The following is a 15,636-nucleotide window of genomic DNA, read 5'->3' as shown; positions in this document are numbered from 1 at the left end:
ATTTTAAATTTGTAAGATTTTGATTTCTCTCTCGTAATTTTAAGTTTTGTTTTCTCAAAATGTTACAACTATATTCTCATAAGATTTTATATTTTTACCTTTTTTTTAAATTTATGACAATTTATTTATTATTTTAATCTCATTATATTTAAACTTTATTCTTGAAGAATTTTGCCTTTTTTTAATCATAATTTTACGCTTTTATTCTCAGTAATGTTTTTACATTTTCTAACTTTTACTCTTTTTTTAAAAAATTGTATTTATCTATATAGCGCCTTAAAATGACTGCAGTCAAACAAGGTGCCTTACATTGAAAACCCAAGTTTTAGGATTTTTTTACAACTTTATTCTCTTTAAATTTCGACTTTTTTTTTTTACAATAAAAAATAAAGAGTTTTCCCTTAATTTGATTATTTTTTTCTGACTTTATTTTCATGAATGTATTGTTGTTTTCTTTTATGGTGGCCCTAACAAAATTGAGAAAAAACTGAAGAATACAGATTTTTTTTCTTCTCGAAACTAAAACTAAATCATAAAAAAGTAAAAAAAAAAAATATTTTTTCCCCCCGCAGAAATACTCTTTTAGATTTTATAAATAAGTCAATCTCTGAGGGTTTCTTCACAAAAATATCATGTTTGCCTTTTTTTCTGCATGAAGCTGCACACTCTGAACAATGCGGATGATGGACGCGTCGTCTGACCGACATTTTTACATCATTTCATCCCACAAATGTGTAGCTTCCACACAAGTGGAAGGATTTTTTTAAAGACCCTTTAAACGGTTTTAGTCCGGGTCAAATCCTTCTCTGTCCTTCAACATTTCACGTGAAAAACCTTTTCTCTCCAGAACATCGTCAGAACACCATCTGTTCCCTGGAGGGGGCGGAGCTTGAGCCGCGGCGGCGGTGGTCACAGGTGCTGCAGAGCCTCCTGCGCCTGCTCCGTGTACACGTCGTCCTTCCACAAGCTGAAGCTGGAGTGAAGCTGGCCGCTCTGCTGCGAGCTGCGCCGCTTATCGCGTGAGAAGAAGCTAAACCTGCAGAGAAGAAAGGCGGGCAGACGTTCTTCTTACAAACTTTTACAGCAGCATTTTAGAAACAAACGCTTAGAAACCACACAGACTTCGGTTTAGCCACGAAAAATCTGATCAAAGAAATCCTGTGGACACGCCTTAAAGGTTACTTTGCTGTAAATGTTCTTTTTCAGGGAAAGTTTTGTCCTTTTGTCACAGCGAACAATTCACAGCTTAAAATCAACCTTTGACCCCTAACCTCAAGCTCAAAACACGCTCACTGCAGAGGACGGCCAGGATGTTTCTGTCGGATTAGCATGAGCGCTTTTAGCTCTCCAGCATGTGAGCTTGTTTTTTTTGTCTTTTCTTGTTTGCGGCCATCGTGTTAGCTTGTTTTTATTTGTTTGCAGCGCACATGTTAGCTTGTTTTTTTTGCAGCCAACACGTTAGCTTGTTATATTTGTTTGTAGCTTACGTGTAAGCTTGTTTTTTTTTCTTTTTTCTTGTTTGCAGCTAATGTGTTTGCTTGTTTTGTTTTTTAGTAGCTAACGTGTTAGCTTGTTTTTTTTGCAGCTAACATGTTAGCTTGGTTATTTTTTGTTTCTTTTGCAGCTAATGCGCTCGCTTGTTTTTTTCTATGTTTGCAGCCAATATGTTAGCTTGATATTTTGTTTGTAGTTAACGTGTTAGCTTGTTTTTTTGTAGTTATTTTTGTCTTTAGCTAACGTGTTAACTTGTTTTTTGTTAACGCTATTGTGTTAGCTTGTGTTTTTTTGTGTGCAATCAACACGTTAGCTTGTTATTTTTGTTTGTAGCTAACGTGTTAGCTTGTTTTTTTATGTATGAAGCGTGCGCTGACTAAAAGCAAACCGTCACCAGAAGCCAGCTCTGAGCAGGAGCGTGCGCAGACGTGCAGCCAGGACTTACAGGCGTTTGATCCCTGACTCCTGTGGTGGAGAGGAGCGCGAGCGATTCCTCAGTTCAGGGGAGGGAGACGGAGAGGGAGTCACGATCTCCTCCTCTGCTTCATCACTGCAAAGACAAAAAGAAACTTGGCTCAGACTATCACCTGGAAAACAACAGGAACCGTGTGATGAAGGGGTTTGAAGCCAATCCTTTACATTTTTGATTTCCACCATCTTAACAGGATATGACATCACTGAACCTCTTGAAAAATGAGTAGGAAGGCGGCAAAGCTGACTGTTATTAACACAGGGAACTGAATGCAGGTTAGTTCCACATGTAACCTGTAGATGGCGTCTTAGTCAGACAAACGGACTCAGTGTTATCTTCTGAGGAGGTTCCATTTAACGCCTGACAAAAATGTACATTTCATGAATATGAGCATTAATAACATCATTGAGATTAGGTTAGAATGATTGATTGACAGATGGTCGTGGAACCATATTCCAGGTGAGTGTATTGCACCTGTTTGCCCATTTTTGGAAAGGTCAAGTTTTGACCACAGAGCTAAAAAAGTGGTTCTAAAAGAACCCAAACAAACCAAAAGGTCCATTTGTGGATGAATGCTCACCTGTTCACTTAGACCACGCCTCCATTTGACCAGATTTAAAACGAAACAATGGGGTTTAGACAAAAAAATATATTTGACAAAAAAGTGGAAAAACCTTCGTGAACTGGCCGTAAATGGGTTTATTGATTTAGTAGAACTAGATGGTTTCACATTTCAGTGAAAGGAGACTTAATCCTGTGTGTAAAGACTCTGACCTGACTCGGCTCCAAAGAATTTGGTTTTCAAAAGAGCTTCATTACGGAAGTAGACAAAAATGATAAACGGAGGACAAATATGACATATTTAGAAAAATCTGGAATCTTTTTCAAATCAATGCTGACTGTGCTCTTTAGATCCATAACAACATTTTTTTTAATTGTTAAAAAGAGTTTCTGAACAAAAGAAAGGTTGTGGTTTTTGCAGAGGAGAGCTCGGAGAAGGGAAAGAGGCGGACCTTTGACATCCAGTCGCCGTTAAATGAGGAAAAAAACATGCCGATCTTCACCTTTTGTAGTACGTCAGCTCCTCCTGCAGCAGGAAAACTTTGGCCTTCAGCTCGTTCCTCTCGTGGAGGACGTCCCTCAGCTCCTGCAGGGTGAAGCGGGGTCTGTTGGGGTCCCTCAGGTCCAGGCCTCCAGAGTCCTCCTCGCACAGCGCCTCCTGCAGGGAGAACAGCGCCAGCAATCAACAAACAGGAGGAGGCGGTGAGGAAGGGTGGAGGGGGAGAAGGTGGAGGATACCTGGGTGAAATATTGGAACACAGCAGGCATGTCTTCACCGCACATCGCCTCCTGGTGGCACATGTCCAAACTACAGGTCAGGCATGGCTGTTTTGTTCCAATACAGACTCCCTTCTTTTATTTGGAACTTTTTTAGTCATTTTTTAACTCAAAACACAACGATGCTTGTTAGTGGAAAAACCCCACAAACACACATTTCTCTGGAGAAAAAAATGTTCCTTCCAACGGAAATCCTTCATTTCTGGGAAACAAAGCGGCGAACACAGGAAGTGAGACAATAAAAGTTTCTGCAGAGAAATAATCAGCTTTTAGCAAACACATATTACATTTATATATAAAGTAAAAGAGCCACCAGCTACAATAAATGCTATAAATCTTAGTTTATGAATGTGTGAAACCTGGGAATCTTCTTTCTCTTTCGGCTTTTCCCATCAGGGGTCGCCACAGCGAATCATCCTTTTCCACCTCACTCTATCATGAACATCTTCTACCCTAACGTTAGCCAACTTCATGTCCTCTGTTAAGACATCCATGTATCTCCTCTTTGGCCGTCCTCTTACCTTCCGGCCAGGCAGCTCCATCTCCAACATCCTTCTACCAATATATCCACTATCCCTCCTCTGAACATGTCCAAACCATCTCAGTCTGGCTTCTCTGACTTTGTCGCTAACACAGGCAACATGAGCCGTCCCTCTGATGTACTCGTTCCTTATCCTGTCTAACCTGGTCACTCCTAAGGAGAACCTCAACATCTTCATCTCCGCTACCTCCATCTCAGCCTCTTGTCTCTGTCTCACTGCTACCGTCTCTAACCCATAGAGCAGAGCTGGTCTCACCACTGTCTTGTACACCTTTCCTTTGAGTCTTGCTGGCACTCTTCTGTCACACAACACTCCTGACACTTTCCTCCAACCGCTCCAACCTGCCTGCACTCGCCTCTTCACCTCTTTTCCACAATCCCCATCACACTGAACTGTTGACCCCAAGTACTTAAACTCCTGCACCTTCTTCACCTCAGTCCCCTGTAACCTAACGCTTCTACCTTGATCCCTCTCGTTCAGACACATGTATTCTGTCTTACTACGACTGACCTTCATACCTCTTCTTTCCAGAGCAAACCTCCACCTCTCTAGCTGTTCCTCCACCTGCTCTCTACTCTCACTGCAAATTACAATGTCATCCGCAAACATCATTGTCCAGGGAGATTCCTGTCTTACCTCGTCTGTCAGCCTGTCCATCAGCATAGCAAACAAAAAAGGACTCAAAGCTGATCCTTGGTGTAGTCCCACTTCCACCTTGAACTCCTCTGTCTGACCTACAGCACATCTCACCACCGTCATACTTCTCTCATACATGTCCTGAACTACTCTGACATACTTCTCTGCCACTCCAGACGACCTCATACAGTACCACAGCTCCTCCCTCGGCACCCTGTCATACGCCTTCTCTAAATCTACGAACACACAATGCAGCTCCTTCTGACCTTCTCTGTACTTTTCCATCAACATTCTCAAAGCAAAAATGGCATCAGTGGTGCTCTTACGGGGCATGAAACCATACTGCTGCTCACAAATCTCCACCTTCTTCCTAAGCCTGGCTTCCACTACTCTTTCCCACAGCTTCATTGTGTGGCTCATCAACTTTATTCCTCTATAGTTGCTGCAGTTATGCGTGTCACCCTTGTTCTTAAAGATCGGAACCAGAACGCTTCTCCTCCATTCCTCAGGCATCTTCTCACTCTCTAAAATCCTATTGAACAACCTCGTTAGAAATTCCACTGCTGTCTCTCCTAAGCACTTCCATACCTCCACAGGTACGTCATCAGGACCAACGGCCTTTCCGCTCTTCATCCTTTTCAGAGCCTTCCTAACCTCATCCTTTCCAATCTCTGCTACTTCCTGCTCCACAACAACCACATCTTCCTCCCTTCTTTCCCTGTCATTTTCCACGTTCATCAGTTCCTCAAAATACTCCTTCCATCTTTTCTGTACACTCTCCTGGGTTGTTAGCACCTTTCCATCTCTGTCCTTAATCACCCTTATCTGTTGCACGTCCTCCCCATGTCTGTCTCTTTGTCTGGCTAGCCTGTACAAGTCCTTCTCTCCTTCCTTTGTGTCTAACCTGTCATATAGCTCATCATAAGCCTTCTGTTTGGCCTTTGCCACCTCTCTCTTCACTTTACGCTGCGCTTCCTTGTACTCCTGTCTACCTTCCTCAGTCCTTTCTACATCCCACTTCCTTTTAGCCAACCTCTTCCTCTGGACGCATTCCTGTACTTCCTCATTCCACCACCAAGTCTCTTTACCGTCTTTCCTCTTTCCAGATGACACACCTAGCACCTTCCTACCTGTTTCCCTGATAATCTCTGCTGTAGTTTCCCAGTCCTCTGGAAGCTCATCCTGACCACCCAGGACCTGCCTCAACTTCTGCCTAAATTCCTCACAAGTTTCTTCATTCTGTAGCTTCCACCACTTGGTCTTCTTTTCTGTTTTCCCTCTCTTCTTCTTCCTGACCTCCAGAGTCATCTTACACACCACCATGCGGTGCTGTCTGGCTACACTCTCTCCTACTACCACTTTGCAGTCATTAACCTCTCTCAAATGACCTCGTCTACATAGGATGTAGTCCACCTGAGTACTCCTACCTCCACTTCTGTATGTCACTCTATGTTCCTCTCTCTTCTGGAAGTAAGTGTTGACTACAGCCATTTCCATCCTCTTCGCAAAGTCCACCACCATCTGTCCCTCCAGATTCCTTTCCTTCACACCAAACCTGCCCATCACCTCCTCATCACCTCTGTTGCCCTCACCAACATGCCCATTAAAGTCTGCTCCAATAACAACTCTCTCTCCTCTGGGAAAACTCTCTATGACCTCATCCAACTCACTCCAGAATCTCTCCTTCACTTCTAACTCACAGCCAACCTGTGGCGCATACCCACTGACTACATTCACCATCACCCCTTCAATTTCTAACTTTAGGCTCATCATCCTGTCTGAGACTCTTTTCACCTCTAGAACACTGTTTACAAACTCCCCCTTCAGAATCACTCCTACCCCGTTTCTCTTCCTATCAACACCATGATAGAACAGTTTGTATCCTCCTCCAATACTACGTGCCTTGCTGCCCTTCCACCTTGTCTCCTGCACACACAGTACATCTACCTTCCTTCTCTCCATCATGTCTGCCAGCTCTCTGCCTTTCCCTGTCATTGTGCCAACGTTAAGAGTCCCTATTCTCAAACCTATGTTCCTGCCTTTTCCCTTCTCTCTCTGGCCACGGACCCTTCTGCCTCCCCTCTTTCTTCCACCAACAGTAGTCAAATTTCCACCGACACCCTGTAGGTTAACAGCATCGGTGGCGGTCGTTGTTAACCCGGGCCTCGACCGATCCGGTATGTCTAAAGTGTTGTGGATGATTCGCATGGTTATTTTGGCAATTTTTTACGCCGGATGCCCTTCCTGACGCAACACAGAAGTTACTGGCTTGCAACCCCTGTGGCTAGATTGTGTGAAACCTGGGAATAATTCAGCTTTATTTCTGCCGAACGCACTATATAGGGGTTAGGGTGGGAATTCCGATATAACCTACAATTCCAAAATCAGGTGACCTGGAAATTTCCCAGAAGTCTCTGCAAAAAACCAGTGTGCATCGATGCTCACTAGATCGGCGAATATAGACCACAATGCATTGCATCTGATCAATTTTAGCCAAAAATGTTTTATGTCATTTTTTAAATAAACCATCAACCTCAATGACGTCATATCCGCCGTTTAAAAGAAAGAAAGAAAAAAGTAGTGAGCATGGTGTCTGAATTGCTTTTAAAATTCAGGGCACTTTATTGACCCGCACTATATATTTTTTTAGTAGTTAGGGGTTAAGGGCAGGAGTTCTGACAGGGGAAATGTCTATAAAATTAATATATTTAAATATCTTTAGATGTGAGTGTATCACATGCAGTTTGACTGTATTTTTTTATTATTACTTACAAATAAAATATGCTATAAAAAGCTTTAAAAAAATCCAATGGAGCAGAAGTTTGGTTGCAGAATAATTTTCCCTTTAAAATAAAGCAGACATGGGATGAGCGCCCCCTGGTGGCTGGTTGCAGAACGGACATTTCACCCAAACAAAAGATAGATAATCGGGAACTAAACTTCACCAAAACGCAGCAGATTCCATAAGAAATTGATGTTTGCTGTCTGTTTATTCCAGTATTTAAATGTTAAATGTCACAATTGTTATTTTTAGGATTTAGTCAATCATTTAAAAAAAACTTTTCAGCTTTAGTCCATAAACTTTTTTGCTTTCCTCTCTAATCTGTCAAGTTTATTGTCAGAATTTTAAATTAAAATGTTATCACAAAACCCTGAAATGGCTGTGAAACAGGATTGGGCTGACAGGGAGTGAATCATCAGCCAAAATTGTCAAATTCCTTTCCTTTTTCTCTCTCTCAGTAAAATCAAAGAATCCTCGCCTTCATCCTGGCTTTCAACTATGGCTGAAATGAGGAACTAATGAGCTCAGGTTGGTTCTGCCTTTCACACTTAAACCAGTTTCACGCAGTATTTCAGTTTCAGTTTCCATCTGAGTTGCTTTGAGTTTCATGATTCATGATTGTGAAGCACAAACTCCAGAGCTGTTAGGTGCAGACGGACGTCTGCAGCTGCAGTCGAGGAGAACAACCTGCTGCAGATTCGGTTAGTCCTGCAAACGTCATGCAAAACCGCCTCTGCCGGCTTGTCACAGCATCACACAGGCAAAGTCAGGCTTGAACTTCGGCATTACCCAGAAAAACACTGCTTCGTCCTCTGCCTCCTCATCCTCATGAACCTCAGAACTGAGGGAGCCTGACCGGACCTGCGGGGTCGGGTCAGACCCAGCGGGCGTCCATTTAGACGGGTCGGGCCATCGCGACCCACCCTGAGCAGCTTGACCACACTGGTGGAGTGAAAACACTTCATTTCAGCTTCACCCACGATGTCACTTCCTTCCGAAGCTTTTATTTTGAAAGGCTCAATTCAGAGGAACGTTTCAAACTGAGTTCTGGAAACATAAATAAATAATAAATAAAAAAACGGCCGAATCTGAACTTAAATTCATTGATCTGCAACACGGAAGTTGAAACGAAATATTGAAATATTTGAAAAAAGAAAATCCTGGTTTTGTTTAGGCAAAATCAGATTGTGAGGAAAATCTGAGCCTAATGCTCAACCGATGAAAATCAGTTAATTTAAAGACTTTCAAGCACATAAATCCGGGTTTTAATAACAGAAAACTTTGTTTGTTTTTTAAAAAGCCGAAAACCCTGGAATGAAATAAGAACATTCAAAGAAATTAATTTTAAAAATGTTTAGAGCACAGAAACATTTCAGAACTGAACAGCAAATTAAAAAATGTGTCGTGTTGAACGTCACCACTAGAGGGCACCGCTAGAACCTATTTTTGTACAAAAATCTGAGGTTTTAGATTGAGAGAGCATCATCTTGTCACGTGACGTCCTTTAAATACGTTTTATGTCATCAATAGTATAATTAATTATAAAATTAACGTGTTAGAAAATGAAACGATGATCCAAAAACATTTGGTTTAAGTGGCCTCTGCTCTGTTTTCTACACTCAAAACCTTTGGGCTCTTCTCTCCAACAGCCGTTTTACCTCGGCAGGGGACGGCGGCTGTGGTGGAGCGTTCCCAGAGTCCCCTGCGGGCGGCCCTCCCTGAAGTCGCTCCCGTAATCGCGCCACTTCCTGCCGCAGAGCGCACACTTCCTGCGCCTGGGCCTGAGCGGCGGCCTCCAGCTCTACCTTCTGGCCGATGAGCGCCTTCCCTTGAGCCTCCACCACCGAGGTCTTGTGCCGCAGGTCGTGGTTGATTTTCATGAGGCGGGACTGCTGCTGCTGCAGCTGCAGAGACAGAGGGGAAAATCTGCTTCAGAAACGATCCTCACGGAGCAGAAAAGCACAGATTTATTTATTTTATGTCTTTTATAATAAATAAAACAAGAATTTGATGTTTTGAATCATTTACAGTTATTACTAATAATAAAAAATGCTGCTTTAAACTTAAAGATCACATCAGAGTAACCACTTTTTCATAAAATCTCAAACTGTAATACATGAAAACGGCCACAGGGGGGCAGCTCAGTACACAGCAAAATTGGTTGCTGAAAGTCGTTCGTCACTCTTGTTTAGAGAATATCGCCACTTGTCTGAATTATCCAGACACTCAAAAGTATGTTTTGGGTTTTTCTGGGTCACAAAAATCTGTTTTTCATGATATTTAAAAGTTTAGCGACATTTTAAACACTTTTTTTTAATTCTGTCAAAAAAAACTTTCCACAGAGCTTCCTCTTCAGCCAGAAACTGTTTTAACAAGAGCAGCTCTGCTGTAAAAACCTACTTCTGTTGTAAAACGTAACTCGATAAAAAGACTACAGCGTCTTGGTGTCATTAGACCAATCAGAAGGGACCAGGCCTCCATGTGGGCGGGGCATCACCCTGAACTATCCTTGTTGGAGTCGAGCCGAAAGAAAAGGATCAATGTGATTTTTCTGGAAAAGTACAAACAATTAAGCTGAAGTGAAATATCTCAAATTAAGATAAGATGTTCCACCATGATGTGACGAAAAAGAGGCTTTTATTTTCTAAGCTGGAGCGGCGGTTCCGCCGGTTTCCTGTGCTTACGGCCTCCACGTCCTCGTTCTTCAGCGTCAGCTCGCGGTCTTTGGCTCGGATCTCGTCCCTCTGCTTGTCCACCACCTCCTTCAGCTTCACCATCACCTGCTTCTCCCTCTCCGTCATACCTGGGGAAGCGCAGGCGGAGGAGTGAGATGGAGAAACAACGCAGACGCGTCTGCGTCCTGCAGGTGGCCTGAGGGACTGAGGCGGCTCTGTCTGCGGCGGATCTGTGGCTCCTCTGTGAGCCGCTGCAGCACAGAGAAGCTCTTTGTCAGATTTCAACCACATTCTCTTCACATGTAGCGACGTTTCTGAACACACTCCTGCAGAAACGTTGAGGAGATTTCTGGAAAATCCTGTGTAGTGTCGTCAAACATTTATGTTTTTAGGAGCTTTTTATTCCTGACTGGAGCGTCGGAGCGCGCGTTCTCACCCTCGTGCCTCTGCAGGTCCTCCTCGTTCATGGTGTCATTGATGGACATGTTGGAGAGGAGGGCTTTGTTCTCCTCCTGCAGCTGAGCGATCTGGGAGAGCAGATCCTGAGCTTCTCCTCGCCACACGTCCTCCACCCGCTCCAGCTCCTGCAGTCACAAAGCATCCATCAGCTCCACCTGCACGACGGCCTTCATGTGAGTACTTCTGACAAAAACGGAAAAAACGTCCTTTTATTGAAGATTCAAAGGTTCACTGCAACCCTCTGTTATTTAAGCTTCAGCACATTTATATTTATTCTTGTTATTTAGGTTCTTCCTCCATCAACAGAGGAACCAGATGTTCAAAGATGTTCGTGGAGCTCAGAGAAAAGATGAAGAAAAAAGGTGAAAAAGTCGGAATAGGTTTCTTCCGTCTGAACTTTCTCCTGACGGTCAAAAGAAACCGAACATTTCCAGAAACGCTGATGAAGAAAAACATCAAAAACGACCGTTAATAAGAGCACAAATCAAAGTTGAGCTTTTAAGTGTTTTATAATGTTCATTCCTCACAAAAAACAACCTCAAAGTGTTTTTTGGATCCATTCATCTCTGAGTAGTCCTCTAAAAACCTGCTCTCTGAGCACCAGCCCCTCCCAATCCACCGAAATGACATTGTGATGTCACAGAGTGAGGACCCGCCCCTTCCAGGAAGAGTCTGCACTGCCAGCCCCGCCCTCAGGCTAAAACACACACGCCCACTTTCTCCGTGGAGCTAGCGGTGATCGGCCAAAATGCTTTCCTTTTTATATTAACAATTCGCACATCCGTCTTTGTAAAAGTTCGGATGTTGTTTGTTTTTGTGGACGAAACGCAGACGAAACGAGGCCGACACTAGGATGACATGATGAAATGGGCGGCACCCACAAGGAGCGAAAGTCGTCTTACTTCCTGGTAGGAAAATGAGCTGTGGAAACGACTAATATTTAATTTTCAGAAATAGTTCTATAGTGTGCCAAATGTACTAAATGACCATAAATGATGGATAAAGTTTACGCTGAAAGGCTTGTAATAGCAGGATTTATGGCCTTTTATTTTATGACAATTATTTATGGAGCTGCTGTTTCTGATGATGAGAACTTGCAGAATTTGTAAAAAAAAAAAAAATGTAAATACAATTTTTCTACTGACATATTCAAACACAATGCATTGTGGTCTACAATTGCCAAGCTTGGATGCCCTCCAGTATAGAGCACCAAGTAGTGAGTAGTGAGGGGATTCGGAGCCTCCTTAGTGATTGGTCCAAGTTCGTTTCTATGGCAACCACTCCCACCAATCAGAAGGGGGCTTGTTGGAAGGCCACACCCCCACAACTTGAAGGCGAGCCACGAGAAAACAGCTGAAATGTTTCAAATATTGGGTGGGCAGCAGGCTCCACCTACTTTGAATTGAGACGTCCGATTGGTCCGTTTATAACGAACTACAGCAAGAATATGAAGAACAAACAGGGGATTATCAAGATCAATAAAGTGAGCAGACATGGTTCTTCTGATGCAGTAACAGCGGTTCAGTTCTCTACAGAAGTCGATGGGGTTTTGGATTATTGGAGCCACTTCCTGTTTGGAACGCCATGGGGGGGCGGGGTCACTCAGCCCAGGTCTCATTTACAGTGTTTTCAGGTCAGAGTTCAAAGCTTTGATGCTGACAGTAAAGTGTGGAATCATTAAAGTCAGGAAATCAGGAAACATTTACAGACATGTATGGAGGGAAGAGACCGCTGGACCTGAAAGAGTCACCAACGCCAACCTTTTACGACGTTTTCCACAGTTTCTATAAAAACGTTCCACACGGGGTTGAGGGTTCGACACTGACCTGAAGCTGCTCCCATGAAAGCCTCAGACATAGGAAAATGTTTTAAAAAGCCCCACTTTAACTGAATATAACACTCTATGGAAGAAAAATCTTTTTATTTTAAACAGGAAGTATGTTTTTTTTTCAAAGCAAACGTGTCTTTTTGATCCTTCATTGATGTTTAACCTGCAGAAGCCGTCCACGCCATGACTCGGCGTTAAAGGAACTTCTGCTCCGCCTCTCAGGACCCGTGGGACGTTCCTCCCCTTCCTGCTGACATCGTTGGTGAGAAATTCCCCGGCAGCTCAGAGTTTCCTCTCACGGCGGTCACGAGTGACCCGGTCACGAGAGGCTGACCTCTGAAGCTGTTTATAGCTGTGGGCGTCGGCCCGCCGACCCGCCCGCCACATCCACAAACAACCAAGATCGGATTTGGAGCCGTGAAAATCTGACTGATTCTGCTGTGATCCACTTAATAAAAAAGGGTGAAAAGTTTTCATTCATTCTTTTTAGGGAAAACAGGAAATGATACGTTTCCTTCAAAATAAAAGTCTGTGAATCTTCACAAAAACAGATGTTCGCTCCAGACATCAAGAATGGGGGTTTATGTTTGTAAAACAACTGCCTTATTTTAATTATTATTATTATTTTTTTTATTCATCTTTGGCTTTTTAAAATCCCATCATGGTCTGCTGGTAGTTTCTGATTTAGATCAGAAACTCTGTCGAGTTTGTGACGGTTTTGTTTTTTTCACAGAAACAAAAAATATTTAATCCCATTAAAATTCAAGACGGATCTTAAGACACATTCCACATAAATAAGGCTGCAGTTTTTCTGACTTCAATTTAAAAGTCAATTTGTAATAATATTTCATTTTAAACATTTTCCTTAAAATAAACAATAAAGGTGCAACTTCTGTTTGGAACTCTACAGACGTTTATATCTAGTTTTACTAATTAAATAGAGAGTTGGAAGAAATCCTCTCAAAATTTATGTTGTTTGTTTTTTTAATGTCAACAATCTTTGTAAATTACTGTAAAAGAATGAATGAACGAATGAATATTTCCTGAGGCTTTGTTCGTTTGTGGCCCCGCCCCCTGGCATTCCAAACAGGAAGTGGCTCCAGAAACCCAAAATCTCACAGATTCTATAGAGATACAAACAGCTGTTACTCAGTCATTCTATTTTGTAAACATCTTCTGGATAATCCTCTTTTTTTTTCTTTTTTTTGTAGTTCAAGTTCAAAACTGACCAATCAGATGCCTCAATTAAAGTAGGAGGAGCCTGCTGGCTTCCAACATTCGAAACATTTAATTGACAGTTTTTGTGTAGCCTGGTTTCGAGTGTTAGGGGTGTGGCCTTCCAACAAGCTCACTCCTCATTGGCCAGAGTCGTTGCCATAGAGACATTGAAAAGCCAAGCTTTAACACACTGCAAACATGAACCGGACTACGTATGAATTCCCTCGCCTACTAGTAACCAAAAAACTCTCTTGTGCTCTGGATTTTAAAAGCGATTCAAACGCCACACTCGCTGATTTTGTTTTTAAACGGCAATTTGGTTGCCTGAAATAACAACCTAACAAATACGAGCATTTTACGACGACTATTTATGAATCCACGTCTTCTGATGATGAAAATGTGAATGATTTATTTACAAAAAAAAATTTCGCGCAAAAATTGCTCCAATGCAATGCATTGTGGTCTATATTCGCCGATCTAGTTAGTGAGCATCGCCACAGACTGGTTTTTCGCAGAGGATTCTGGGAAATTTTAGGGCACTGGATTTGGAATTGTGGATTCGGACAGCACACAAAATGAGGAACGCCCAACATGGAGCGCCATTCGGACACAGCATCGTGTAGGCGGGGCGTGGCAAAGGATATAGCTTTATTGGCTCCACCCACATGCCAATCAAACAAAAACACGCCCCACATAATGCAAAAATTTGAGCTCTAATAAAATTTAAACAGCAGAATTTTTTAATGTTTTGGATGTGGTCGGGGTTAGAGATCTGGAGGTTGGATTTTCCACAATGACGTCAGCTTGTGACGTCAAAATCAGTGAAGCTTGTTTTCATCGACTTAAAGTTCTGCATAAAAACTTCACAGACTGCATCATTAACTCCATAGTGTGCTTCCTTTAACATCTCCGGCTGGAGTGGAGGTGGACTCGTGCGCGTGCGCGCGCGTTGCGTTCAGGTGCGTCCTGACCTGTCGGTGCCGCTTCTCCTTCTCCAGCCGCTCCAGCCGCTCCATCCGCAGCCGGTCCAGCTCCAGCCGCAGCTCCTCGGTCTCCGGACTCATTCTGCGGCTCACCATCACCTCCAGGATCTCCAGAACCCGAACCACTTTGGGCATCAGGCGGGACAGAGCCTCGCAGCCGTACTGGTCTATGATCCGCTCGAACTCCTGACCCACCACCGCGGCCATGTCGTACACGTCCATCACCGTCAGGTCAGCCACGTTCTTCTCCAGGGCCGAGCCGGCGTCCTCCATCATGTCGGGATGTTGTGGCCCTCCCCGGCGCTCCCGTCGCCACAGAAAACTTCCTCCCGACTCGAAACCAGCCGAGCCGCTAAGTTAATCTCTGCGGCCGAAGAGTCACAAACTGGGTCCAGATTGACCCGGCACGCGGCGGAAAACACTAAACTGAGCGCGCGCCCGCCATTCGCGCCGCAGAGCAGGCTTCACTTCGATTTCTTATTTCAGGTATAAATCGGCGGTGACCCATCGCTGTCCCACCACAGGCTCTTCCAGCAGCGGTCACCATGCTGGAGACTTCCGGCGACGGCCTTTTCACAATAAAACCCTTCTGGGAAAAATAAATGTATAAACGCTAATGCTATCTTTAACGTTTAAAACCCCACTCCGGCGCATTTTTTCCCCTGATGTCGGTGGACATAAATAAAGAAAATTTATCTTGAAATAGCATTTTCTAAATATAGTTTTTCGCATTGTTATGAATCAGGAGCAGGCATGAAAATGGGGGTTTGCAAGAGGTTGTGTTTGTGACGTAGAAGATACTCCTTTACACTTGTAGATCACTAGATCCATGTATGTCTTCATTTTCTTCGTCTGAGGATTTCTCCAATATTGCGTGTCACAAGTTTTTAGATTTTGTCTAAAAACAGCACAATCAAAATTAAAAGACAACCGGGAACATTTTAAAAAAAAGATGATCGGAGTGGGACTTCAGCAAAACTTATATTTTACAACAGAATATATTACTTTCTGCATGCACTGATACCACATTTACTTTGCAGTACTAAAATATGTGTAAAAGTTATTCGAATTTCCATGTTTTCATAGGTTTTTACCAAAAAAAACAGGAACTATAAATGACCGATTTAAAGATTTTGTAAACTGTTATAAATAAAACATTTTCTGTCAAAATTCTTTACATTTAATATGATTTAATCCTTGAAAACGTTT

The 15,636-nt window shown here is 43.0% G+C and overlaps 1 protein-coding gene and 1 long non-coding RNA gene across 5 annotated transcripts; one reads left to right on the top strand and one right to left on the bottom strand.

The window, feature by feature from the left end:
* Positions 1-568: 568 nt before the first annotated feature.
* On the bottom strand, positions 569-15,502 carry rilpl1 (Rab interacting lysosomal protein like 1). Of its 4 annotated transcripts, XM_023960818.1 has the most exons (9): positions 14,416-15,502; positions 10,376-10,523; positions 9,949-10,067; positions 8,923-9,168; positions 8,054-8,206; positions 3,266-3,316; positions 3,031-3,185; positions 1,940-2,044; positions 569-1,036 (listed from the first exon to the last, which is right to left on the bottom strand). In XM_023960818.1, exons 1-9 carry the CDS (start codon positions 14,701-14,703, stop codon positions 910-912), a joined length of 1,392 nt encoding a protein of 463 aa, XP_023816586.1. In that variant the 5' UTR covers positions 14,704-15,502; the 3' UTR covers positions 569-909. The 4 variants fall into 4 exon arrangements, with proteins under 4 accessions (XP_023816586.1, XP_023816587.1, XP_023816588.1 ...); XM_023960819.1 differs by lacking the exon at positions 3,266-3,316 and having other exon boundaries at positions 14,416-15,499; XM_023960820.1 differs by lacking the exon at positions 8,054-8,206 and having other exon boundaries at positions 14,416-15,496.
* LOC110016025 lies at positions 10,482-12,698 on the top strand. The gene is made up of 3 exons (XR_002291283.1): positions 10,482-10,571; positions 10,686-10,760; positions 12,396-12,698. It is a non-coding gene; the product is annotated as an uncharacterized LOC110016025 (long non-coding RNA).
* Positions 15,503-15,636: the final 134 nt, after the last annotated feature.

Source organism: Oryzias latipes, chromosome 12 (assembly GCF_002234675.1).
Source record: "Oryzias latipes chromosome 12, ASM223467v1".
NCBI classification, from domain to species: Eukaryota; Metazoa; Chordata; class Actinopteri; order Beloniformes; family Adrianichthyidae; genus Oryzias; species Oryzias latipes.
This window is presented reverse-complemented; position numbering and strand designations above follow the sequence as displayed.